A 25,671-nucleotide genomic window follows, 5' to 3' on the forward strand; every position below is an offset into this window, starting at 1 on the left:
TCTGGAGCTGACCTTTCAAGACAATAAACAGGCCACAAACAAACCAACACTTATGATCCAAGACCTGCAGATGGCAGTGAACAGGGCCAAAGCACATGTTTATGTAGATTTATAAAAAAATAAAAATTAAAAAAGGGGATCCACCCAAAATGCACAAAGACGGGATACTGCCCAATCTTGTAACATTGGATGATTTTCTTAATTTGATCAGAGCAGACCTTGAATAATCCCTTTCTAAGTAAATACAGTTTGACATTTTGTTTTTACTGAAGAAAAACAGATTGAAAATGTGACTCTCAGACAACACTGTAACAGGCTTGTGTCCTAAAATCCACATTGAATAAAAATAATAACAGTTGCAATTTGATTAAAACTACAATACCATCGAATTTCACAGTCCACCCTCATCCACCCTCACCCACTCTCAGCAAACAAGTGTGCTTGAGGTACCTCTTCAGTTTAGCAGTACCACTGATCTGCCTCTGTTTAAAGCCGGCTGAAAGCAGTGACATTTTTATTACATGTATTTAACTACTGTTTTTACAATGACAAAAAGAACAGCAGACTATGAAATATAGATGTTTGTTTGACTGATTGATATTGTATAGAGATCAACTGATATGTTTGTTTGTTTTTTTTTCATGACCAATGCCGATACAATTGTTACTGATCAAGCAATGGTCGTTAAGATGAGCCAATATTTTTGGGTCGATATTGATTATTATCTCCAAATTATGTGATTTAAATTTACTACAAACTCAGAAAGCCCTTTTTAACACAAACCAATAAGAGGCCAGTTATCTCTTCATAGAGTGCTAATATGAGGCTTTGTGTGTATTTTTTAGGCAGCCCATCGACCAAAACAAAATGTTGACCTGTGGTGGAGATTTAAGGTTAATAGTCCATACATTAAAAAATATCAAACCAAATATTGGCCTCATATATTCACCAACCAATCTATCGCTAATATTGTACAAGTTTATCATCACATTATAGAATCTCAAAACCACCAATACTCCAAGTCTATGCAAGACAGAAAAAACCCATAGACCTTCTTGTTATTTTTCAAAAGTTGACAGTTAAAGTTGCTTATAGGATGACTTACTGGTGCATGCAGACTCCGGGGGGTCACTGTCAGCGCGGTAGAATCCATTTTGGCACGGACACACGCTGGAGCCCCTGGCACTGGTGCGACTGTTGGCCGGGCACAGGACACAGGACGCCGATCCGAATTTGGATTTAAAAGTCCCCGGGATACAAGCTGCAAAAACAAAAAAGCAACATCAAAACTGTTCGTGACTACCAACTCTTTCATACAGCTGCAGGCTTGTCATGAGAATCATTACATCAAGTTATCATACTATATAAGGAAGAAGGAACAATACATTTTTGGGCTCAATATTTATTGCGTGTACTTTTCTTTGCAATAATGGGTAGATTTTTGTTATTTTAGCTGTAATACCAAAAGATCTGAGCTGTAGATGGTTGAATGAGTAACATTTATGGCTAATTATTGCTTCATCCTGTTACAGCTCAGTGATGCTGCCTATGTTGAAATTGGTTTACTGGGATTATTTTGGTAAATGGTCACATTTTTACCTTCAAGGCACTCAAAGCGCTTTACATCAAGGAACCATTCACCCATTCACACAACAATGTACACAGACACTGGGGGCGAGGTGGGTTAAGTGTCTTGCCCAAGGACACAACAACAGTACTCATCTGTGGGAGCTGGAATAGCATTGCCTCAGCCAATGATGTTTTTTATGTCTAGAACTGCCAACCTTCAGATCAGTCGACAAACGTTCTACCGGCTGAGCTACTACCGCCGTTGCTTTGTGTAAGAGGCATAAAGTAGTTCCAGTATTATCATTTATCGCAATATTTCTCTGTAGCAATATATCGTTCTTCAAAAATTGTTTTCGTGACAGGCCTATACAGCTGCAATGCAAAATGTATTAATGACAAAAATTCAAGATGGTAAACACTTCAGCACATCTTATCTCAACATATGCATCATCTTTTTATTCCCTCATCGGGCACAGCTGACATTAATCTGTTTCTAAAGAGGGAGAGGAGAGTTGGGATGACAGTGAAGTTTGGTGTTGAAGAGGAGGATAAGCGCGCTCTAGATTGCTGTCAGGAGATTGCTGTTGTCAGACAAATGGGAATGGAGAACGCTTCTGAAGAACAGGGATACACCCGAAAGCCATCAATCACAGAGTGCCGAGGCCTTCGCGCTCCCAACCGCACAAACAAACCCTCGCAACACATGCAAAATAGCCGCGTAATACGCCGATAAATCAGTCCAAATGAAGAGAGACCAGAAAGGGCGTGAATTAGATGAGTTTTTCAGCCCCAATTACAAACACTTTGGTGTGAGATGGCAATAAACTAGAGCTAGTAGTTTACAGCTCAACATTTTCAGGCACTGACATAATATTTCACCAGGCAAGCAATATAAAGCAATATAGTTTTTGCTTAAAGACCTGAAGATCATGAACACAAAATATGATATAGCCAATAGAGGCCTGTATTCTAGGGTTGAACAATAAATTAAATTGAAATAGCCGTATTGTTTGCAATTATCAAACTGCACATTGCACATTGCAAAGGCATCCATAAGCTTTATCATTTGAGAGAAGACAGAGATACTGAAGAAGGGATACAAATACAAGACAAGAAATTTTGCTCTTTGCAGAGGACATTCTAATATCAAAATAATTACTGTCTTATGAAATGATAATTGTGGCAAATCCAAATTGTGATTTCAATCTAATTGTAATATATTGTGCAGGTCTGTGCAGGATCCATCACTTAGAAGGTTTTATTTAGCAGCAGTCATCTACAGTAATATCCTATTCCCGCTGGGTCCTGTAATACCTAGCCACAACACTTAAGGCTTTTGAACCTTTGTGTTAATGTAAAATTAAATGGATTCATAATGCGTCTAGAATTAAATATTGAAGCTCAAAATAATCATTTCATTAAAAAATTGTCCAGCCAAATTGTACACAAATGTCACTAAAACATTAAAGGGCACATATTACACTATTTTACATACCTCTGATTGTGTTTTGTTTCATTCACACATTTAACACCGACCACTGCATATTAGGCTGTGTTCTTCTTTTAAACAGAAAATACTCTGTTTCACTTTATGATGTCATGTGGTAATACAAGAAGTGCTCTACTGTGTTTTTAAAGCCCATACATTGTCTCTACAATTATTTTGATATTTTCTGTGGAATTGTCAATCTTTACTAAACAAAAAGTACAATGCAGCAGTTAACTTGAGCATGACCATTTCATGACATCACAAGGTCACAAGATCAGAGCATTTCGAGCTTTGAAGATGTTTAGTGTAGTGTTTAGAGTCAAAAGATCACTCACACATGTGTGATTCCAACGAAACAACTCCAGGCATGTTTTTTGAGAAGTTAATAGTATTCTAACATGGGTTAAAGCTCACAAGAGTCCATTTTGTATAATAAAGAACTTTTGATGATTAATTCAAATAGTCTCATAATGGTCTTTTGTGTCATCAAATTGAAGGTGTGCTTTAGTATTTTGTTCTGTTTCATAGAGCTACAGGATTTTCAGATAATTACATTTAGTTTAACCACTTCACACAGCACCTTACATTTTCAGAATTGGGATTTGAGAAAACTGTAAAACTTGTTGGCTAATCTGCCAATATAGCAAGGAAGAGATTAATTTGAATTCTGCATAAGGTTGGCTGATACAAGTCTTAAGGATAAACCAGTCTAAACCCAGTCTGGAGCAGGATTGAGATAAAGGGGATTAGCAGAGAGTTTTACAGTGCGCCACATCCCAAACTACTGGAGTAAAAAGTCAGGGTCCTCTGGCAAACATCTGTGGTATCAGCGTGGGACCTCATAAAACCCATTGTGTGTGTGCGTGTGTGTTTGAGAATGTGATTAACTAGATAGGGCTAAGTGGTCTTTCAATTCTCCACTCCTATTACACAACAATGACACTTTTAGGAAAATCACTGAAGCTGATAGCATTGAAAACCTCTCCATAAACAGTGGAAGATAAAAACGTAGTAATTCGCCAGGACCTCTTTGCCCCGCGGCTGGATTTATTTGCTTCTAATACACAGCCCATCATAATTTTTGTTTTATTTGTTTGTTTTCAAGATGAATTCCTGTGGCATCTAGCTTCAATCCATTAACCTCTTCACAGGGCAGATGATTCCCCTGGTTCTGGTACACGCAAAAAAAAAAAAAAAATCGCCCAATCTCATATATTGTCTGTTCTCTCTGTTGTGATTTGGCTGCTAGCAATACCGCGGCTAACAAATGAAACGTCGTGGTGATTTATGTTAGCGTGCAGTAGTTGGCTCGCGTTGGTCTGAGCAGTGTTAATGAGTGTGGCCGGCTGTAGATTAACTAACAGGAGCCCGCTGGAGGAAATTACACTTCCTCGTCACAACCTCTGGCTACGGCCCTGGAGAGTTTTCTATCAGACGGCAGACGGCAAGCTTTTAACCTTGAGCCGCCAAATGGCAACCGATGAGCTCCCTGTCGTGTGGTAGACACTATTTCTCAGGGCCCTGTCTGTGTTTGACTTCTTCTTATCAACAGACTTAGCTTTGGCCGCGATTCACACCTTTTAACGCTCAGTTAATATCTCCATTCTCTGGATTTGAATGCCTTTCTTTCTGATTATCAGTGTTTTTTTTTCCTCTAGAGCAAATCTATTGGCTCACCATTCTGTGCCTTCGCTGCAATCCTATCTCTCCCTCCCTTCTGTCCTGCTCACAGTATTTGTATGCTGCTCCTCGCTGCAACACCTCATTAATTCATACTCTCCTCCAGCCTCCTTCACCCCCCCTTTCAGGAGCCACACAATAAATGCAGAGAAGAGGGCACGGGCTGAGGTGACTTCTGCCGAGCATATAAAGGAGCTTTGTTAAATAAAAGTCTGCATGTGCATTAAATACACTTACCTTGACACTGTGTGCTGTCCGATGAGGGTTCGAAGCCAGCCATGCACGTGCAGGAACCTACAGGAACCATCCACTCCCCATCTCCGTTGCAGTACAACTTTAGAGGCACGGACACCTCCATGGCATTGGTGACGCAGGCCCCAGGTGCAATCACTAAAGAGGTGGCCTCCGCCCCTGTCGCCGTTTCAGGGAAGACAGCAAAGTTGGCAATAGTGGTGGAGCACTTCTTGAAGAAAACACGGACTGAAATGAGAGACATGCAAGCGCCCAAGTCTTGGAAGGCCAGGTAGAAGCCGGCTTTGGACAGAGGGCCAAAACTGCGCACTTTGGTGTTTATCCTGCCCGCCTCGAGAAGGGAGAAGCTCTCATCCGGAGCGATGGTGTCCACCTTGACATATGGGTTCTCTCTCCATTGGGGGCTGGTGTCCGTGGCCGTGTCACCGTCAGACTCGTAATAAAACAGGTTGAAGGTCTCTTTACAGGAGCCGGGGATGTTGGGGATGCTTGCACAGTCACGCACAGAGAACTTGAGCTCCACGTAGACCCGCAGCACGCCTTTACGGGGGATGAAGTCCGTCCGGAGCCAGTTGTTCTGGTTGGGCTGGCGGACGTTACACACCTGGTAGGTTCGAATGGGGCTCATGGAGTCATCGTAACCGCTCACCTCCTCCCACTGCACACACAGAGACAGGAGCATGGGCGCAGAGGCACAAAAACAGGAGGGGAAGACAAGGCAAGGACACACAGAAGAAACGTCTGATGTAATGGGACTTAATTGTGATGTGCAGCCAACATGAGACTTCCAAAGGGGTTTAATTAACGTCATACAATGAAACATTAATAAGTAGATGGATGCACACAGAAGATAATTGGCGTATTTGAATGACTGCTCAATGTATAATTCCTGTGTAGATTATTAGTAAATCTTTTGTGCCTGAAATGTTCGTTCTGAAGACTGGACATGACCTCACTGTCTGTGTGACCTTATGAAACAATGGAGCCTAAACAGAAGAGCGATGCTATAAACTTAACCGGCCATTATACCTGTTTCATAAAATAATAAGCTTCACAATTGAACATTCTAGATTAAAACATTTATGGTTGATTTATGTAAAATTGCATGTAGAATGACAAATAAAAAACTTAACTTAAGACACATTATGAGAACCTCGTTAAACAGGAGTAAAAGGGTTGAAAAGGTTTTGGAAGTTAAAAGCAAACTCGTTTTGGATTTAGCAAATGAAAACAATTCATTGTCCGATATGGGCTCTGTGAGATCAAAGTAAATATATTTCTGCCTTTCTTTTCCTACATTCAAGTGTGACTATCCAAACCTATTGTCTGGGCCCTTTCCTCATCTCTCCTTTGTTAATATAAACCGGCCAATCAGATCAAGACTTGAGAGAGGAGCCTCAGCTGGACTCGATCACATGACCATATCAACCGTGACACTGATGTCATACTGCATCACAAACCCACACTGGCTATTTTATTCACAATAAAAAAAAAAACTGTGATTATTTGACTATTTTATTTTCTCATAATTGTCTGTGTCAATTGCAGTTAAATAATGTTAATATAATATGGTCTAAACACAGCTTTTGAAAAATAACAGGCATGTGTGATGTTGAAACGGAAGCACGCGTCCAAAAGTGTGATCCGCGTGAAAGGCCGGTGACGAATAATTTGCAGCTAAAACGCTTTTAATTGCTTGAATCGCTCAGAAAATTCCAATCATTATGGACTATTAATAGGCAGCATTTTCCCATTAGAGACATTTCACGCGTTGGGCTCATTTGAATAACAGTTTGGATCGAGATCATGAGTTAAAGGTTAGGACGAGGATGCTGCAGCTGTGGCGTGTGCTGCTCAAGACTTTATTTGAGCAAGTGCCTACAGTCGCTATTAAAGACTTCTATAGGAGCCGGATCCAGTGCTGCAGTGGGGATAGCGCAATCAAAATGGCCTCGAGAAGAGATTTGGTTTCTTTAACATATAAATTTGTTATCTTGGAGGAGATAAATGAGAGGATCAGAGTGGAAAGCCGTACAAGTCCCTGCGTATAACATCTATAATGCAAACAGATACTTATGTATTAAAATGCCTATATAAATGCACCGCAGTCTGTATGATTGTCCTGCATGGAAGCACACAGAAGAATAACATATAGAAACTTAAGATGAAGGCTTCAACATCTGCAGCGTCATTTTATCTCATGCATAAGATAAGCACATGGGCTCCGCAGTGCAATGAGGAAAAATCGAGTTAATCAAATGAACTATTAAAAGATAGGAGAGACTTAAAACTTTACTTTCATCATTCTTCATAATTTAAACCACAGATAAAGAAGAATATGTGATTTTAAAATTGGGGCCTAACTTTAGTTTTCATGCTACTCTTTTTTGTAGGCCATGGTAATACATTTTGAAGCACGATATATCACTACAGTGAAATATAACAATAAGCAATAATATTGAAACTACTTCATTCCACTGACACAAAAACAAGAAAGCAGGATACTCCTAGAAAAAGTATTATTAAAATACCTGAGCTCCACCAAATAAATAGCAGAATTAACGTAATATTCGCTATAAAAGTGACTTATTCACCACCATTTGCAGCTCAAATTATATCACTTTACAACTAAAATAATAAAAAATCTCCATATTATTGGAAAGAAATTGTACACACAATAAATAATGAGCCCAAAAATGTATTTAAAATAAGATATATTTACTGTGACAGGCCTACTTTCTTTGCAATGGTGCCATATGTTAAAGGTGCATGTTACTTTTTTTTCTTCTTTCTTTGCATATGCCATTGCTCTGCCTGAAATATTCTACAGTATGACATTAAACAGCTCTACTTTACATTTATTAAATTATAGGTGGCTCTATAGCTCAAAAATACCTGGAAAAACAGACATTCTGACTGTGAGTGGGGTTGCCTCTCCAGAGATCTAATCTGTAAATTGGTCTGGTTTGGTCTTCATGAAGATGGAAAGGCTTAATCCCATATTGTGAAACATTCCAGACAAAGCAATAACATGTCTATGGAGAAAAGCATTTGACTGACCCTCCACCACAAAAGTGACACAATGCACCTTTACTTACAAGTTTTAGTCAATCAAATCTGTATTACAAATAATGAAGATTGACTGATATAGATTTGGCTATTGACATCTGATCAGTAACATGTTAGACCAATGAGGTTCATTTGGTCTTCCGATATTTTATGTTATTAGGTTCTTTTTTCAGACCAAGAGTGAGTTTGTTTTCATACCTGACAGTTTCGATTGCTCACTAGCGGTCTTCTTCCTCAGAGTGGTCACGTGATGTTGCTGTGACGTGTCCTGTCATCTGATTTATACAGATTTTGGTGCTGTCTTCCTACTGGTGGAGGGAGGATGACAGCGCCATTTGCAGTCTGACTTCCTCAAGACAGTATCCCAGGTGTGTGAGAGTAAAAAAGCTTCCTTGTCCCGGTTTATAGTCCCGTGTTCACGTTTCTGTATTTCTATTGCCTTGTCATACTGCCTCCTCCGATAGGAAGACCACTCTGAGGAAGGCTACCAGTGTGAAGTCGAAAATGTCAGGTATGAAAACAAACACTTGGTCTGAAAAAATAACCTAATAACATACAGTAACATGTTAATCAATTACACCAACCTGTTTTGTTTACAATAATAGTTTACTTTAGGTATGACTAACACACACAGTACCTACAATATAAAAGAATGGTTTGAAACATTTAAAAGAATCTCTCAGATTTTGATTCACCAATCTCAAACCTTATCTAAATCTAAACCAGTTTAAAAGTAACTACAACTAGTGATTATTAACGATTCATTTCATTATTCTTAAACATGTAATGCTTACTCATGAAAGAGACGCCAAACTGCTCACCCTAAATTACTATGTAGCTCATGAAGGGTCCATGGATGAGATCTGTCTGGTTTAAATGCACATCTATAAAAAGGTGTGTAAATTATATTGACCAACTGGAGAAGGACTAAACCTGTGTTCAGGACAAGGCCAGGCTGGTGTCCATGGTGACAGGGCTGTTTTGAATGGTGAATAACATTAGACTATGATAAATGATATCTGTGGTCAATATATTTAGTCCATTAGGAAGTAACCTTGTACGAAGTCAATCTTTTTTCTTACTAATTCCCTCTCGGACCGAATGCTTAGTTTCCATAACAAATGAGTTCAGTAGAAATTGATTATTTCAACAGGGGGAAAAAAATGCATAACTCATCTCACGTCTCGGAGTCGGCGTGCAATTTACTCCCAAACGATGAGCCCCACACCGGACGCCATGCTGTCGTAAATCACCAGCAACACTTTGACGCTCGGCCTGACAAATATGATAATTGCGGCCGGAGGAGCAGGTCTGCCCCTTTGCCTGTGACATATGACTTCATAGCATGGCAGGACGTACGCGACTGGCCCTCGGATGCGAAAAAACCAGGGGGGAAGCAATGAGCAGCACTGCCTAGGCCCGTTTCCATGGCAACCCAGCATTTCCATTGACTGACTTTGCGCTCACGTAGGGAAGACAAATTACACTGGCCGCGAGTGGGGGAGGTCTGTCAGGCTGTTAGCCCTGGGGTCAAATTCATGTTGTTTTATTTTCTCACCATTCCTATAGGGGGTATCAGCTGAAAACCTTAATTCCTGCCCATAATGCGCTCCTGGGTCTGTTATTATAAAAGACACAGACACATGCTTTCAATTACCGGTGCTCTGTCCTGGGGAGACCAAAGCTATACCTAATCTACAGCGTATCAGATTGCTTGCCCATTTGATTGTGTGGAAAAGTGAATGCTGATTCTGCCTGTTTGTGAAGTTTGTGAGATTAGGTTATATGTATAATGAAAATGTCACACATAATCTGAAATTAATCTACTGAGAGTATTCATGTAAAAGAGCGACCATTCATGTCCTCATCGTGGCTCTACTCGTTTGTATTATGAATACCTTTTCCCACTGTTTTCCCACGGAAAAAGTGGGCTGGGTCGTTATGTAGACACCCCAAATACATTAACAACAGCACCACTAGATGTATAAATGCAAGCAGTTAACCTGCTAGCCTCTGGATTCCAAATAGGAAGTGTTCATGGAGGTGCTTCCAGCTCCAGCGACTCTATTTCCAATTGACTTTACATCGGAAAATTGTCACCCTTCTCTCTGTAACTGTTGCAGTGGCCTTCATCATTTTGATATCAAAATGTTCGTATTAACCCCCTCTACGTGATCTTGGTGTTTTTATTTTGTTATTTTGTGTGTACATAAATCCCTGTTCCTAAAATGGACTTCCAAATTCCCCTATGATCGCTGACATCGTGAGCTTCATTTGACTGGAGATGAATGCTATGGGAGACATCACTCACTCAGTCCACTTAACAACCACATGTAGGCTACAGCGTGATCGTCACCTCTGCATTAAACACAATGCAGGTCTGTTGTGTGTCCCCTTAGGCGTTCAGCAGCCTGTTTGACGTCATGTTTTTGTATTGACTTGGCACTCCTGAATTGTTCGCTTTCCTAATGATGCACGCTTGGCTGATAATAATGGGATTACATGGCAAAAACTCAAGTCCAGCCAAGTTAAGATTACTTGAGTTACTTGAGTTAATTATTTCATCATGATTTGAGTGAATTCATTATTTTATCATGATCTAAGCAAATTTCACTTGACAAGTAAAAATATCTACCAATGGAACAAGACTTTTTGTACTTAAAATATGAAAATACATCTTGCTACACTTTAAAAAAAAAAAAAAAAAAAAGAAAGAAATCTTGGCACTTAAAATGAGAAACAAAATCTGAAGTTGCTTGAATTAAAAAACAAAAAAAAGATAGATAGGTAGATCATTTTACTTGTCAAGTTGAATCTACTCAAATAAAGTAAGTAAAAAAGTAAGTAGGTAAGTAAAATGCTCTTAATGTAAGTAATTTTAACTTACATTGCTTTTTACTGTGTATATGTTAAGACTGAATTGATTTCACTGATGGCAAAGCCTTTTTACACTAATCGATTTGACTATTCTCAGTATAGTTAGTAAGTATAACATATTGTGGACTCGTATTTCTTTACAGTGCCATACAATATGTTTCTTATTTGCTTTTGTAGTAGGTAAAGAAAGCCAACATGCATGGCACAAAACAAAGGCATAAAACAGTAGGAGGTGAGTGGTTGGAGGGAGTCTGGGCCCTATTAACAAGCAAATGGAACAAATGCTTTAAAAACACAGGAACACACATGCACTCATTATTACACTCACCCCGCTTTCTGGAAACGTGGTCCATGCCAGCTCTGTGGTTGCCCACCGACTGTCCATGAGGGTTTCTGCAAATTAAGAGTAGGAGGATATAAGGTTGACAAAGTGGAAATAAAGAGCGCAAGGAGGTACAAAACTAAATCACTAGCAAAGCATTACGAACCCCACAAGAGTTCTTCCCTGGAAAAGATGCATCGAACTAACTTTCTCATCTAACCTCCACCCACGCGGCCTGCAGTTGTTTCAAAACCTTGACAATGGAGGGCCTATCTATGGTGCAGCCTAATTAAAGCTACTGTATGTGTTTGGCAAATTGCGCACGCTTCAATATTCATTTGTGGGAATGAGAACAAAGAGGATGAGAGCCTTCTTTTCTAGAGCAGAGCATGAAAAGGTCATAAGGAAATAATCTAATATTTCAATTAAAAAATACACTTTGCAGTTTATATAGGAAGTAATCAAGTATTCATTAAAACAGTAAAATTCATGCGCTAGAAGGAAGTAGCAATATAGCTGAGCAATGTGCTTTATTGTTCAAAAGCATTTATGCAAATAGTTTCTCAACATCAATGTGAACTGTCTTCTCTTACATAGATTAGTATATTATTTATTTATTCCTGTGCGTTAGAGGAAAACTTAAATACGCATGTAATTCACACCTAAAAGTACATTTTTTGGCTGAAGGATGTTTTTGAGCTTAGTAGCAAAAAGTGATCTTAATAGTGTTTGAGAACAGATAATCCTGTAGACACTGTTAGACAATGTTACACCAGAGGGTAAATACTCCTTTTGCATTGTATGGGTTTGTTTTAGATGAATTGGGCAGTTAATAAATTAAACTTAATTAAACAGTGAATCTGGGGCTTACTTGCTAAATAAATATTATATCTTTTAAGTGGTAAAAGGGCGGCAGTAGCTCAATTGGTAGGGTGTTCTTTCATTGATCTGAAGGTTGACGGTTCGAATACAACTCTCAACATAAACATTGCTGGAACATGGACTGAGCGGTCAGATCCATGGTGTGATTCCAGGTGCTGTTGTGTCCTTGGGCCTTGATCCTGTGTGTGTGAATAGGTGAGTGGTTCCTTGTTGTAAAGCGCTTTGACTACCTTGAAGGTAGAAAAGCGCTATAGAAAAATATGACCACTGACCATTAAAAACTTCACAAAATGTCAGTTATAATAGTGTAACTTTGTAACAATACATTCAACTGACCAGTGATGCAACATGTGTAGCTGTTTGGTCAAGAGGACTAGGCTGTCTGACCAGAGACAAATTTCCCAGATTAAGTTCAGTAGAAATTAATTTGTCCAAGTATTTGATTCAAAAATGAAACACTACTAAATACTAAAATTTATACTGAAAGAAGATACTCATTTGAGCAGGTATTGATAGGCCTACTAATAAAGTCACATTCGCAGGACAGAAATGAACTTCTTTTGAATATCTTTAGAATAATCTTGAGCTGTATCAGAACAAGTGTAAAACTATATTGACTAGTATACCATGGAGCACTGTGGAACCTCCCTACATGACTGAAGGATACACAGATATACTAGGAACACCACATGGTCATATAAAAGAAAGTGCTACTATTAAATGTTGGAAATCAGATTCTATTATTTAGGAAAGAGTGTTTTTATTATCATTGTCGTATTCAAATCAGTATTGAGTATTGAGTCAATTCCTTAGTATAGAAAAAGAAATTTTAAGTATTGTGACACTGCCAACCATAATAAACAATGTGGTTAGAGCACCACATTTATTAGACCAGCAGCTTGAAAGAGTCAATAGCTCTCAGAGTCTGCTGTCGGCTGTCATTGTATTTAAAGAGCATGGCCTCTTAGACATCAACTGCTTGTGTCTCAAGTGGCAGCATTCAACATAAAACGCCACTCACGTTGTAGTTATATACATATAAAAGCTGTTTCTGCTGATCTGGTTTTGAGGTGGTATATGCATTGGACACCTGCCTATCCCAATCAAATTTATTGATTCAGATATACAGTTAGGCCTGTCACAATAACAAATTTTGACGCATCATATAGAGAGATATACTGCGATAAGTGATCATGTTCAAACTACTTTACATCACTGACACAAAGCAGAATAATCTCAGTAAACCAATTTTTAAAGAGACAGTATCAAAAAAAAGAGCAACAAATAAATGATGGAATGAACTGATAATTAGCCATAGTTATTTATTCAACTATCTACAGCTCAAAGCTGACCTTAGGTTATTACATAAAAAATTGCTAAAAATATCCCAATTATTGCAAAAAAAGTATACACAATAAATATTTAGACCCAAAATATATTGTCCCAGCTATCATATATTGAATGATAAGCAGTGAGGGGAAGAATGCATTAAGTTAAAGAATACCTGCCTGCATTAATATGTATTTTGTAATGTATTCTGATACATGATCCAATCAGAGTACTGTATTCTGGATACAAAGAATACTTTTAAATAGCGTATAAATTATAGTGTAAAGACTCAACATAGGATAACAGCTTTAAATTTGATTGGCTATTTTTAAAGCATTTCCTATCACTAATTGAAAATCGAAAAATTACATTTTTTCACTGATTATGTGCAGTTTGATGCCTAAATTACATGGTCAAATACTTTAATGTATTCCTTTGATTTGAGAAAAGTGTAAATTGTATTCTGAATTCCACCAAATGAAAAAGTAACTGTACTGGAATACAGGTACTTAAAATGAGTAAGTGTGTGAGTGAGTGTGTTTCTGTTATTGTGATACATGTGTCCTGTGTTGTACAACACTTAGTATTGTATTTTATGTGGTTTTGTCTCTTATCTGTAAAAAAAAAAACTAAACTCTAAAAAAATTTAAAAAAGATGTAGTAATTATGGTGACAGGCCTATATACAGTTAAATGTCACCACCTACACGCATCTCTTTTGGCGATGGGAGGCACGGACTGACCGCAAACTCCCAGGTGGAGCCGAGGCAATTAATTGAACAGGAAAGGCAAAGACAAATGAATGCCACTTGGTCCATAAAACGGATCCATTTGGCTGCGACAGTTACAGGGCTGTCTCTCCCCCGACGCAGAGAGGTGAGAGCAGGACAAGCCGTAATCACAGCAGAGCGGAGAATTAACACTCTGATCAATGAGCATTGTTGTCTGGGCCTCCATCCGCTCCTCACCTGGCTGACTACGGGCCCCCGAGTCCATCACAGCTCCTCAATGGGACTACAGCTGTCTCCGCTCGCACACATTGTTTCCTGCTTGTTTGCACGTAATCGCGTACAATTACACTTTCTTGTCGACGAGACTTGGTGACACAATGCCTGCTGTGCGCCATTTGCTCACAAGTTGTTGATAACAGCCCTAAAAGCGGGGTGCGAGAGGCTAAACAAGAGTAGAAGACAACAGCAGCGGGAGGGGAGGAATGCTTTAACAGATACTGTGCTCTACTGTATGTTTCTAGTTTCACTGAGAGGTTGATGAGGCATGAACTAACTTGTCTAACTAGTCACCTCTTTATAACAATTCTTGGGCTGACACTCATTATTTAAACATTCAATCCAAATGTATGAATCTTAAAGGACTCATACTGCATGATTCCCTGATCTGTTATTCCATATAATGTTGTTTCATCACCACAAATGTACCAGGAGTTTTGTTTTGTTTCATTCACACATGTTTAACACACAAACACGCGCATATTTAGGCTGTGTTCTTCTCTCAGACGGAAAAGACTCAGTTCCACCTTCTGATGTCATGTGGTAATACAGGAAGTGCTCCACTGTGTTTTTGAACTCCATACACCTTCACTAGAATCATTTGGATAATTTTAGCACTGGAATTGCCAATCTCAACTAAACAAAAGGTAAAAGGTAACTGTTAACTGGAAAACTACCACTATATGACATCACAAGGTGGAGCGGAGCATTTCTGAGCTTTGGAGATGTAGACAGACTAATAATAAAAGGATACTCAAACGTGTGAATGAAACAAAGCACAACTCCAGGTATGTAACAAGAGCTAACAGAATTTTAACATGGCTTAAAGCTGAAGAGTGAATTTTGTGTAATATAGGACCTTTATATTTAAATAACAATTCTTAACACTGCACTAGAGGTTGGAGAAATTATAATATCGTAATTGTTCTGGAGATATGCAGATTTAGAGTAGGCCTATATAGTCTATAACTAAAACTTTTCAAAATTACTTCAAAGAGACCGAAGAGGCTAGTGTATTCGCCCAAAAGGGTATAAAATCATATTTCTGCCCTTTTCTGGTTAATTTTTTAGTCCATACAGATTAAAAAGGTGGCTTGAACCTCAACCAAAACCCATTTCCTGTACAGTGTTTACAAAACAATGGCAATATTAAAGACGTATATAAGAACATTTGCATTACTATTTTTTTTTCTACAGCACGGACCTATGACGTTACAATATACAGTGACAACAAACACTAAAAAGACAAGACAGTCCCATCTCCCATTGTTCCTCGACAAGACAAAAGCATCATAACAGCTTGTCCTTGGCTTTTGTGTGCCAGTAATAGAGGCGCTCTGATTGAGTGGAGAGATCATTGGTGCATCTGAGCCCCAGCTATAAGCAATGTTTACAGTCATTACCTAAACCATACTGTGTGTCTTTCTGTGAATAATGAACCGCGAGATAGGGATGGATTACATCTGTGGCATTCAGCTTTGGAGGGTTTTCAACACAAGACAAAACCCGCATTGATCACATTATCGGGTAAATATGGGTGTCAGCCTATTTATCGATGTGTTGTGCTGCTCAAAAAAGCTCATGCTGGCCTCTTTTGTCCGCTGGTAATAAATAAAGAAAACAAATAATAGACTTGAATAAATTGAATTGTGATTGTAAAGTGTGAATATAAAAAGGCGGGTAAGTGGTTTCTTCCATCGCACCTCAAATGGGTAAAATTAATGCACAAATTTTAAACAGGGCTTTCACAACAAGAAAGCATAAAAGCATTGTTACATTGGTATGCATGGGGATGTTTTAGAGGGTTTGTTTGAATGATTAAGCGTATTTGCATGGCTACACCAGGCCCAGAGCGGATCACGGATGAATAGAAGCGGACTACATGCCGTTGATCCCAGGATGATCCCAAGGGTGCCTGATCGGGTGCAGCTCCTCTCTCCTCCTCCCACTACTGCCCACAAGCACACTCAGCCTGAATTGTAAGTGTGTGGAGTGACGATGCAAAGTGTTAAAGCAGACATATTATGCACAATTGACTTTTACGAGATTTTAACCATGACGTAATGGTATTCCCTCATCAAAAGCTTTCTCCGGGTTTTGTATTTTGATTTATTCATGTATGTTTGAGTAATCAATAGCATGCGTTTTTAGGTTTAAAGCTGCAAAATCATGCATGTGAAAACGAGCAAGGGTTTGTGAGAGCTTTAGGAACAAGTTAGAAAGATGTTTATTTACTGTTTGAAAATCAGGTACCTAAAATTTTAAGTACTCTCTTTGGACTTATCACCTACGCAAGCCCACAGTTCTGTTGCTTACTAGACCCTGGGTCATACATAAATAAAAATTTGCTGCTTGCTACGATGAAAAAACACCAAGAAAGAGCAGGGGAGAAGCAGCTCTGGTGTTTTGAACTGAAGTCAATTCCTTCAAGATTCTAGATCAATATCGCAGTTTACAATAATAATGATCTAAATGTAATAGTATATGTGTAGGAAAAAATACAATATGTCTTGAACAAGAAAAAAAAAGTTTGACCTGTGTAAGCAGAATCTCACCCTCCTCATGTGAAGCACTACTCAGACTAGCAGAGAACTGACTGCAGGAAATCAAGCATTTCGAGCTGACCCCATCACCAGAGAGAGACATTTCTGAACCTGCAGTATCTACAGAAAGAACAGTGCCACTCTGCTATAATGCGCATACTGTCAAAGCAAGTGGGCAAATCAAATGACAATTATGAGTAATGTTATGTTTCCAAATGGAAGTCATTGTAACATATGCATTTACTGTTATCCTATCTATGTAAACTGCAATGAAAACATTGGTGAGGTGAGGTAAGTGCATAACTGCCCTTAGTCTTGTTCAGTCTTGTTCAGGGTGTATTTTGGTGTATTTTGGTTATTTGTCTTTTTTATTATTTTATATTTATATTTTAGCTCTTTGTTATTATAATATATTGTATATTGTGGATAAATAAACTTTTGTCTAAATCTAAGTCCAAGTTAAAACCTTACTTACTTACTGTAACTACTTAATGTTAAAAAAGATGTTTGACACTGGTCTTTGAACTCTATTGTGTTTTTACCTCTTCTTGGCACTACTTTTTACATAAACATTTAAGCTGTTGAGGGTTGAGTAACTGCCATATCCATGACTCATTTTAATGAAATACTAAAATACTAAATACTCAAGTGCATTTCATTTATTGTTGTTGCTCCTGTGGTTCATTTAGAAAGGGGTTTACAGGGATTATGCAGCTTCCTGTTTAATGTGACATAAAGTAGCTTCAACATAATAATCACTTGTATTCCAATTACTAGTGTTAATAGAAATATGCATCGCTCTTGACAATCCAGTGTGTTTCCTGGTTTGACAACACTTCCACAGTCCTTATGTAGACTTATGGTTTGGTCATGTGCAAGTCCAGGTTTAGTCCTGATGTAGTCGGTCAGTTGCGAGTTTAGCGTAGATCCAGTTTTGCTGTAGTGCATATACAAGTGTGTGTAAGGCATTTGCTGGACAGTGCTTATAAAATAATGCCAATATTTAAGTAATGTATAAATTCACTGATGCAAATTTTGTGACATTCTGTAATAAGATATTATAGGTGAGTTAAACTTAAAGGAAAACCACTGGACTTACTTCACTTTTTGAAGCCAAAGTTTCAGATAGCTTCTTCACACAAGATATCTGTCACAAGCTCTGAAGAACTTCAATGACTTCAAAAAGCTGAGTAGGACCAGTTGTTTTCATTTAACTTGCCTGTAAATCATGTATAAGAACATTTTGCACTACAAATCATTAGTCTTAATGCTACGCAGACTGTATTGGCACCAATGGAGCAGTGGACTTTCCTCTACTGTTAAGATCCAGAGGGTGATATACAGTAGTACTTCACAACCTCTCAGGGCCTATATGTTTACTGAAGCTGACCAGGCATTGACCATTTCGCAAGAAAAGAGACATTTTAGAACTTTGTTGCAATATACTTCTCTAGTTAAACATCTGAGTCCAATCTCATCCGCACACAAAAGCCAAAAAATCACTTCTGGTCAAAAGCAAGCTCTTTACGTGAGTGTTCTGTCATGTCACTAAACCCCAGCTCCAGGTTGTACACCCCACCCCCCCTTACTCTGTTAAATTTACTAGACCTATGAGATTGCTTTGCTGCCATAACTCAGATCTTGAAATCCCCCCCATATCCCATAAAACTACACCAGACCCAAGCCATTCTGCCCCAAGGGGTAGTAGAACAATGCAGACCAGCACCACCCATGGCATTTACCGTTTTTTCTAATCACCAGGGTTGGAAATGTCATGCAATTCAGGATTCGTAGCATGCACACTTTGGGGGAGTACATCTATATGACTTATGTTTTATTCACTTTGTTGGACCGGGAGCGTCACGAAAGAAGAGAGGGCTTTACATTGACACTTGGAGCCAACAAGCAAACATATGAAATATTAACAGCCATATACCATCATCTGTGTGATCAAATATGAAGATGTAAATAACTTCTTGTTTATGGGGGATGCTTTTGAATGTGTAGGCCTGATTTCACGGAGTACTAAGAACTTACTAAGAAGGTACTTTTTGACCAGCCATCATTTTGCATGTTTCGGGCTTCCCACATTGATTTGAGCCTATCATCAGAACATAATGGCACAAAGACTATAAGGAATATTTATAAGTGTTACTTTGTTTTCATATTAATATATATAATGCCTAAGTCTGCGACACCACAATAAGATAAATTAATAATTCACATTCAAATAAAGCTTATAATCTGAACCGAGGACACTTAAAAACAAAATCAACTGAAATAAATATCCACAATCCTTTAATGGTGAGCATGAGGAAGGACATCTGATGTAAAGCCAGTATAGTAAGCAAATCTATATCAAAATCAGTGCTCACATGAGGAAAATGACTTGCATTTTTATATTACACTGCTGATTATTGGCTCAGTAGCAGAGCTGCTGTGCATGGCTCCTAAATGATAAATATTTTCAAATAAATAGTTTTGAATAGGCTTTGACAAGTATAACAGATTTGTATTGCATCAAAAATACTGGAAAAGTATTTTATAAATAAATAATGTCACATCACTTGAAAACAGGTGTCACAAATTGCATGTTTATTGAGCATCCCGGTGAGAGGAGGGAATCTTTACTTAATCATTTGTTGTATATTTCAAGTACAGATTTATTGCTCCATCATTTAACCAGAGCTGATGTTGTGTCCTGACTGCAGATAAATCTTGGCCCTAATCAGGGTCTCCTTTTTGTGTCTATGAGTTTGTAAGAGCGGTTTTATTTCTCCATTGTTCACAAGTGTTTACCCAGGGGGGGATTTGTTGAATTTACTAATACAGGCAACCCATTAAACCATGGCCAGTGTGTGCACTCCCAATGAGTTCTAGTGTCAATTGAGGCTATAAATAAAGATGAACTGAATGAAAATCTTTGTGGACAGAAATGCAGTGCCTTGCACTTTTCTTCCTGCACCTCCACTCTATTAGATTATTTTATAAGATACTTTAGCAGCCATCACACAACTGCTTTATGTGAAAATGACTGTAAATAAATGTAATACAATATAAAAGTGTCATAGTTGTCAGGGTTCTTTATTGCAGCCAGTCTGTCGGGCTAAAAACTGGAGACAAGTCGTCTGTAAGCTTTTGTAAATACTTCAATTTGCACTCCAGCTTGCATCATCCTCCTCACTTGCATATCTGTAAAAGCTAATCGCAGCCATGTGTCTAAATCCACTGAGTAAGCAGCTAAAGTTGCACGCACAAAACGCGCAGGCTCATTCTCTTAAGTGTGAAGTGCCCTTGGTGCTTATCCTCGGAGGACAAACATTAGTTAACCCCTGCGCTTTGAGTAACAGTTAGGTTTGGGAAACAGCCCGATCATCTCCGTGCAGAGCCCCACAGGGACGCGGAGGACTGCTGCCCGTTGCATTGATTCACTTGCTGACACCAGAATTGATGAGGGATCAAGCTGGCTACGGTCCAGCGGAGGCAGATTGGACAGAGAAGAGGAGAAATAGGGGAAGAAAAAGAAGGGGGAGGTATGTGGAGAAATGTAGCCACAGCTCAGAGGCGGAATAAAGAAGGATGGGTTGGGTGGGAGCGCGTTGCTCTGTGTGGTGTGTGGCAAAGGGTGGACTCCCCAGAGAAACACTCCCACTAGAAGCTCCTGGGGACGACTTGTTAAGCCATTGACCTTTAATGCGCACTTGTCGTTTAATACGTTACACATGTTTGTCCCCGGGGCGCTTCATGGGACCAGGACTAGCCCACTCTGACCTGTGCTTAAACATCCACTATGATTGGCACCGACCACTGCTTCATCCCTCACCCTATTGTGAAGGCATTTGGGTAGCTCTTTTTGGGTAAGATGGGGCAGGTGTGCGTCCTCGCCGAGGTGATAGTGGAGGGTGTGACAACAAGAGGGACAATAGCAACAGGGCAGTCCTCCTCCATCCGCATCGGAAAACACTGAGGTGTCACCAGACACGCTACAGCCACACCGCTGGGAATACTCACTAACTGTGCACGCATGCACATACAAGGGATAACAGTCAGTGCGCACAAAGCCAAAACAGGTCGATACATTGACACCACTGATTATCCAAAATCCTGAATGGAGTTCCGTTCAGTGTGGAAAACGAACCCAAACGCATGATACGAAAACAATGCCAGTTTCGCAGACAAATATTCTAAACATATCTCAACATATCAAAGTAAAAATCCAGGGTCTTACCTTCTACAGCCAGGACCACGGGAACAACGAAGCTGCACAGCCACAGCAAGTAATCCATTGTCATAAACCAGGCGTTTGCAACATGAAGAACAGTGTGTGTAGACTTGGATGGAAGGATGGAGACTCAGACGCACACCGCAGCAGCCGAAGAGCTTTTTGTTCTTCTCATAGTGCAGAAAGAGGCGCGTTTACCGCCCCATAGCCTTGAATATCCTCTTTCAAAATGTCAAAATTCATAGGGAAAAATCGTATTTTTCCACCCAGGTACTGATGTTGTAGCCGCGGAGTTGTAAACGATACGGTGCACCCCCTTGGCAGTCCCTTCTTTATGTTACTTTACCAACACCGAACCCCCTTCGTCCAGCGGCGCATCTTGGCACCACAGCACCCCGCGCGTAAAGGCTAAACCCGACTGCGAGCTCCGCTGGGTCCACGGTGATAAGCCCGCAGGTTTGTTCCGATCAACTCCCGCGTTTAGCTCTACTTCAGTAGTGTGAGACGTGCGTCGGAATGGCAACAGTGGGACAGACTCGTACACCGCGGGGGCTGGGGGCTTCGACAGCGGCAAGACACGAGAGAGAGAGAAGACGAGCTTCCGGTCACTGCCTACACAATAAAGACATTATTTCTGTGGATTCAAGGTGCGTAATTGGCTTTTTATTACAAATAGATCAACGTAGATACGCTTCATCGATAATAGGCTTATATTGTAGGCTAATGTTTAAAGTTTTACATAGATCTTTGAAGCAATTTCTCTGAGTCTGCGTAGGGAAATTACTGCCAATTTACATCCCTTTGTTATTCAAATTAGGTAGTAGCCTATTGGGTTTCATTCGGCTTTTCAGTTACAAATTACACAAAAACGAACTAACAATGAATCAACAAATCTATCTCAACGTGAAACAGGGGAAAAGATTAGCTTAACAATTATTGGGAAACTTTCACTTCCAATGTTTCCCGTTATAATACTACCACGATTCCTCTCCCTTGGCTACAGAAACTGTGGGTTTGCTCAGGTAGGCCTGCTTAAATTTAGTTTAACTTTATCTTGTGGGGATTCTCAACTTGCTTCTTTGATGGAGATGTTATTGCTTTGTGTAAATACTTCGTAGTATGGACCTGGACATCTTGCATGCATTTATTAAGTTAAATTAAAGATGTTTGAGAGGCAAAAACAACAACAACAACAACAAAAACAAAAACAGATTGGAGTTGCGTGCCCCATGGCAATGGACATGTAATGCAGTAGCCTTATTAAAAAAACAAACCAAAAACATCTCAATAAAGAAACAGATGGCGTACTCCTCCACCAAAAGTTACGTTCACCTTTAAGTAAGGCTATGGCTCTGTGCACTGAATTGTAAGGATGGGCAGTATATCAGCATATTATACCCTTGTCCCTAACCCAGTAAGTGTGTGAGAGCTTAAATAAAAAAAATAAAAAATAAAAAAAAGTCGCAAATATCTAGAGAAATGTGTGTTTACCCTAAATAAACCAGAACGCAGTAGCACGTGAGAGCCTGGTGGTGAGTCTCCACGTGTGAGTCACTCTCAGTTCACCCCTCATGATGTCATGCTCCACCTGCCGTCAGGGCAAGGTTACTGGAACAGGTCGTAACAGAAATCACTGGAAATGTACAGTCAGTGTTTTTGTGTGTGTGCATGAATGTATGTACGTTCGATTGTTTGTTTATTTATTTATTTGTTTTGTCAGATACTTGATATTATGATTATGATATTATATGATCATCTCTGAACATAAAAAACATTAATGCATTAGTACTAGAGCTGTACACACAAAAAGGTCTCACAAAGAAGTATGTTTTAATGTGAAATCCAGGGAGCAGTACTTCCTTGATCATTGTTGGCTTGATGTTTTCAGGAGGAGATGTGTGGAGAGGAGAGAGTGATGGAGTGGGAGGTGGCAGCAGGGCGACTGGTAATGTCCACACAGTCCAGAGATCAGGCCAGCGGTCCGGTCCGTTTGTCCGTCCCACCAGGAGGCTCACACCCACACATATACACAAACACATCAGACGGTGGAGAGATGCTGCTGAATGTCGATCAGATCTGGCATTAAATGGAGCAGAGCCGCATCAATACGAGCTTTGATAATGGTCCCAGCACCTCTTGTGGGATATGGAGCAGACAATGGGGTGACCAGCTGGCATCTGTTCAGAGAGGGGCATAGATGACTAAGAGGCAGAGGAATACAATTTTCCACAAACAAACACTGGAAATAGGAAAACGCAAGCTTTACTATATTTAATCACAATAAGTACCCATTTGAGTGGATAATTAAATGGTATTTTTCATGGCTGAAAGTAGCACCTCTGAAATGAAACAGGAATTGATACAACCCAGGCTAACTAGAACACTATATTAATTAGTATTCTCCGTGCTTGACACAATGTCAAACATGAAAAATAATATAAGCATGTTGTATAACAAAACACATCTCAAGAGGCTATAGAATAGGAGTATTTTGCAACCAATGGTGAACAGGAATATAGCTGTATCTTAGATACAAAGATAGCACTTTATTCACTATTAAATACTGAACTGATGATCATAGCATTAAAATAGTTTTTTGTAGTGATTGTCTGCATGAATCGTATTGACACAAGTCCATGTGTTTGACCACAGTTGTGACTGTATAATGTCATAGGCTGTGTTCTGAGACTCCACTCCAGAGGTGCTCCACATTGGCTCTCTCCTAGCATCTCTCCCTCAGGGAAGTTTATGAAGCCATACACAGTTTAGCACTCATCAAAGTGATATGTTCAGTGTGCACTATTGTCCATTGTGGGCCTGTCCTTATTAGCTCGTGTCATACTTTGACCTCTCCCTGCCTTAGTCTTTCGGTTGCCCTCTTTAACCAAACCCCCTCTTTTGTGTGTGTGCTGGGCTCCAGTGGAGAGACTCTGTGCTGGCTGCTAGTTGGTCTCAGCTTTAAGGACAAGGCTTCCCTTCACACAGCTAATTCATTCGTCTGCGCCCCTTAAACCCTCCCACCTTCTCCCTGACCAGGCTCCCCTGCAGAACCCCAGGAACACACACATGCAAATGCCCCCGCCTCATCCTGTCTCACATCCCTCTGCTCTAAGTCTTACTCCCCTCCCCACTTTTAGAGCGTCTTTTTGAGTGTGCTCACCACCCTGCTCCAACAGCCAAAGTTTCCTTTTGTCCAGTGGGCTTTGTGCGCTAATTAACTACAGTTCAGTTCCCAGCAGGCTCGCCTCATCCTCAAAACTGACACCATGATGGACAGCCCTTTTTTTAAACTCCTATAGCCAAACACAGGGCGTCACAGACAACACAACTCCCAAAAGATGGTTTAAAGATTCACATGTTTGCCTATATAAAATTGTGGACAGCTGAGGTTGTGGGTTCAATGATCAGATTAGCAAACACGCAGTTTCTACTGAGCTTATCAGTACTGTTGGTTTCAGAATCTTTTATATTATGTTATACAAAATCAAGTTAATTACTAATTAGATATCTTTTCAATTAATTCGCATTTTAGTTTAATTCAACTCAAAGACATGGTGCGTCTTAACAAGTCTTGAATTTCTATTTGAAGACCTGATATCGATTTGGATTTGCACTGATTTCAAAATTGGTGACCCAACTGCAAAACTCCCCAAAGCAGTTGTATTGTCACACTGGCTTTCATCAAATTTTCTTGCTCTTCTCCTCAGAAACCACTGTGTTTTTGGACTGTTCAGGTGTGTCTCAGTGCTGTCTATTCCCCTGCAGCCTATTAATGCATGTGAAAATAAAACTGTCACGTTTACTTGGTCTTTCACTGTAAAACACACTGACATTCCTGCTTTGACTCATGCAAACTGGAGTTCACTTTTAACATCCAGACAAGGTATTCACTCCCAGTTGTGTCAAACCTACACATATTCTAAATCCTTCAAGTTAATCTCCTTTTTTCATGCAGGTGTTTCTATCCAGACTTATCTTTGACTTCTGGAGGATTATTTAAAAACGTAATGGTGTAAAACTTTCATCTTTATGCTTACTGACCAGATACGGTGATGTGCGTGCTTTGGTTGACGCGACGACAGGTGGAATAAAGAATTGGTGCTCTGGAGAGGCCTTGTGTCTGTTTTTGCAGATGAGAAATCAGTGCTTATAGGCTTAGGGAAGGAAAAATACATATTTCACAGAGCGTGGCAAGGAGTCAGAGATGAAGTGCATGGGGAGGACTGAAAAAAAGGCTCTCTGTAGGATAGCAGTGTTAATCTGACAAGAAGGATGCCAGAACAACAGCCAGAAGCCCGAGTGTCTGTGACTGTCTGGAGTTATGCATCCGGGCCGTGTGTGTGTACGGCTGTCATCATGTAAATCAAATGTATATGTTTAGGGTTATGAGAATGTCAGTGCCATGGGGATTTACTGACAAGTTTTACAATA

At 39.6% G+C, this 25,671-nt stretch overlaps 1 protein-coding gene across 2 annotated transcripts in view; it reads right to left on the reverse strand.

Moving 5' to 3' along the window:
• The window catches only part of ephb3a (eph receptor B3a), a 38,268-nt gene extending 16,890 nt beyond the window's left edge, over positions 1-21,378 (reverse strand). For both annotated transcript variants that reach the window (XM_020939377.2, XM_055151594.1), the window contains exons 1-4: positions 21,247-21,378; positions 11,265-11,329; positions 4,976-5,648; positions 1,106-1,261 (exon numbers count right to left, since the gene is read on the reverse strand). In XM_020939377.2, coding sequence (XP_020795036.2) covers positions 1,106-1,261; positions 4,976-5,648; positions 11,265-11,329; positions 21,247-21,310 — 958 coding nt within the window. In that variant the 5' untranslated portion in view covers positions 21,311-21,378. The remainder of the gene's footprint in view (positions 1-1,105; positions 1,262-4,975; positions 5,649-11,264; positions 11,330-21,246) is intronic.
• Between the last annotated feature and the right edge of the window lie 4,293 nt (positions 21,379-25,671).

This window comes from Boleophthalmus pectinirostris, unplaced genomic scaffold (assembly GCF_026225935.1).
Source record: "Boleophthalmus pectinirostris isolate CB_2022bp ecotype Guang Dong unplaced genomic scaffold, ASM2622593v1 HiC_scaffold_16, whole genome shotgun sequence".
NCBI classification, from domain to species: domain Eukaryota; kingdom Metazoa; phylum Chordata; class Actinopteri; order Gobiiformes; family Gobiidae; genus Boleophthalmus; species Boleophthalmus pectinirostris.